Here is a 3169-nt window from a genome sequence, read left to right as displayed (position 1 = left end):
TAATTATAAATAAATTTTGTAAAATGTTCATAAAATAGTGATAAATTTTTTAAATATAAAATAAAACATTTCTATATAATGAAAACTCAACAAATAGAAAATAAGAAATGTCCATAATAATTGAAACTGGATTTTTTAATGCTTAAATAATTCAATATGAATTTAGATATATTATCCAATACATATGTACATGCATATATATCATACTCGTAGTCATTTAAACTGCACGCCGAAATGTTATCGGACTTAAAAGCTTAACTACCGAAATAAATATCACAATTGAATTTTAATGCTCAATAGGCATCTATATAAGCTCTTAATATGCTTGAAATTAATAAATAAATCTATTTATTGTGAAAAATATTATCTCGGCTAGGAGTTATACCCGGATTTTTAACATTCCGTGCGAGATTCTAAATTTTTAGACTAAGGTTTCTATAGTAAAGATAAAAAAATAAATAATGATACTACGTATTAAAAACTATATTAATATTATTTGGATAATTTAATACTTAAAATTAACGCTTAAACAAATTTTTGTTTAACAAAATTTTTAATTTCGCCAAGGTCAGACGGATTAGTAGAACTTTTTAAATCTTACACCTTTTTTCTGAAACAATTTTTTTTTAAATATATACTTTTTAAGATATTTAAATTTAAGGGGTCCGGGACTTGTACACCCTGTATATATTAAAATAATATGTTAACATTGTATCAGTCTAGTTAGTTTAATATACCTATATTCATTAAATATTTATAAATACGTTTCTTTTATGTGTTACCGATTAAAAAATTTATTTTTCTTATACAAAATTCCAATAAAACCCCAAAAAATCCATAAATTTCTGGTTTTTTTAAAATGGGTAAAACCCAAAAAATCCCCTGGGTTTTTTTGGGGTGGGTAAAATAATACTAATCCTGAAGAAAACACATAATTAAAAAAAAAATAAGTATGCAAAATGGATAATTTTTTAAATAAGTAATTATGTGTTTTTTTTCCATCAATTTATTTATCTCATTATTCTGTTCATAAAAATATTAAGGTACGATATTATATAACGTGATACATATACAACGGAAACATATACATATAAATATTTTTATCTCTCGTATTGTGAAATAATTTTATTTAGAATGTGGAAAGAAATTCTACACTAAAAAAGTATTTGCATCACTGATAGAGATACAAACAATTCAGTTAATTATCTTCATATACATGTACATGTGTGTGTGATACACATTATTATTTGGTAACATAAAATATAATGTTGTAGACGGCAGTCTTTTGTACGAGAGGGTACCAAATAAACCTGAAGTGGACAGGCTCACATTGACGCCACCCCAGCCCCAGCCTGTTATGTCGACCCAACAGAATATCTTGAAACGTCCAAGATCGTTCGACGAAATTAACGGTTCAGATGGTAAGTTTCATTATTTTAATTCGCACTATTTTATTGGTGATTAACAATAATAAGAATCAATTATCGAATAGCAAATATAAATACTATAGACAAAATGTTTTTTTATATTTATAAAATATTTTATTAAATTGTTATAAGTAATAAAAAGACTTGTGAGTAATAAAATGACTTATATATCTCTCTCTTTACGTAGAATTATTAGTGGAAAGGATTGTAAACCAGTAACGATTATTAATTGATAAATAGGATTTTTGTAATTGTGTGTGCACTAGCGTATGTTAAATAGGAAATCATATTTTTGATATCAAGGGATATTAAGATCAAACGATATCGTGATATCAAGCTGATCGTTAATACGTTGTAAAAAAAAATATGATTATGCTCAAGGATAAAATTTTAAAATTGTCACGAGTCTTTGTTTATTCATTTTTAGGTATCGCTCTGAACGCAGGGCTTCCTTCTGGTGCACCGCCTGCGAAAAGAGCTCATCATCCGCAGCAACTGCATCCGAAGCATACGCTGGAACATCCCACTCCCGCAGTTCTTCCTCTCGCGCCGCCTCTTAACGGCAGGGCCTCTCATCCACTGCCTCATGGTCCGCCGCTGTCCAGAAGTAACGCACGTAAGCAAGTCATGTCGTGGATGGACGCACCCGATGACGTTTACTTCCGTGCCACCGAACAGATCAAGTTAGTATAAAAATCAGATGGATCGAAAATAAACATAAACCAATTTCGAAAAAAATTCATGTAAAGCAGTGTGTAAGTGTGAAGAAGGAAGTCTTTAGTCTCTGTCTGATTATAAATTTATCAATTATTGAAAAAGATTTTAAAGAAATAAAATTATATACAAAAAGGAACGGATATGTTATTTGAGATTGGCTTATTCTCCGTTCTTTATTTCGATTCTTTAATTCGATTTTTATGTTTCTTAATATTTATAAATTTTGGTATAAGAATTTTTTTTTATCTTTATCGTAATATTCTAGTAATTGCGATTATAATGTAACATATACGTTTGATATTTGTACTAATTCTTTCGATTTATTAAATTGCAGAAGAGCTAGAAGAACTCTGTCTTCAGTGGAGCTACGAAGAGCAGCGCGCAAACCATGGCGCAGAATGTCGCTCCCCATGAATCCGCTTCACCTCCAAAGAGCAGGTCGCCAAGACGAAATGGTTGTCATCTTGGATTGAATTCGCATAAAGATGAATACAAGCAAACGATATTGTATGTCGGTTTGCTAATTGCGAGGCGTGACTCTGTTAACGTAATTTTTAACAAGTGAAACTACATTTAGTGAAAAAGTCACAGTTTCGTGTATTGTCATCAGCAGCTCTGATGGATCAAACAACAATCACTAACTTAAAAATCGAAGGATCCTAAAAGGTCTTCTATGATAAAATTTCTTCTTCTCATGGAAGCTGATCAAGTCGTGGTAATAAAAAAAGGCCTTGCTTGACCGACGAACATGCATGTTGAACAATCGAGAATATCGTTGAACGACTTTACTATTTACTGAAGAATTAATGTTCAGCGAACTAAGTCATACAACGTGAAACATGATTTTCTATTCGTATTAATTATTGTTGTTATTAATAATAATTATTAATTGAATGTACATATATTATACTACACGTAGCCATGTACACATACACACTCAGCTCATTTAACACGACATATATATATATATATTGCACACACGCATGCACATACCCACACACATACACGCGCGCGCGCACACACAA

General features: G+C 30.4%; 1 protein-coding gene across 2 annotated transcripts in view; it reads left to right on the top strand.

Annotated features, from left to right (window-relative positions):
- The window catches only part of LOC108757244 (metastasis-associated protein MTA3), a 15644-nt gene extending 12584 nt beyond the window's left edge, over window positions 1-3060 (top strand). For both annotated transcript variants that reach the window (XM_018501700.1, XM_018501699.1), the window contains 3 exons: window positions 1275-1421; window positions 1855-2110; window positions 2479-3060. In XM_018501700.1, coding sequence (XP_018357202.1) covers window positions 1275-1421; window positions 1855-2110; window positions 2479-2617 — 542 coding nt within the window. In that variant the 3' untranslated portion in view covers window positions 2618-3060. The remainder of the gene's footprint in view (window positions 1-1274; window positions 1422-1854; window positions 2111-2478) is intronic.
- The last annotated feature ends 109 nt before the right edge of the window (window positions 3061-3169 follow it).

The sequence above is a fragment of the Trachymyrmex septentrionalis genome, unplaced genomic scaffold, assembly GCF_001594115.1.
Source record: "Trachymyrmex septentrionalis isolate Tsep2-gDNA-1 unplaced genomic scaffold, Tsep1.0 scaffold134, whole genome shotgun sequence".
Lineage (NCBI taxonomy): Eukaryota > Metazoa > Arthropoda > Insecta > Hymenoptera > Formicidae > Trachymyrmex > Trachymyrmex septentrionalis.
This window is presented reverse-complemented; position numbering and strand designations above follow the sequence as displayed.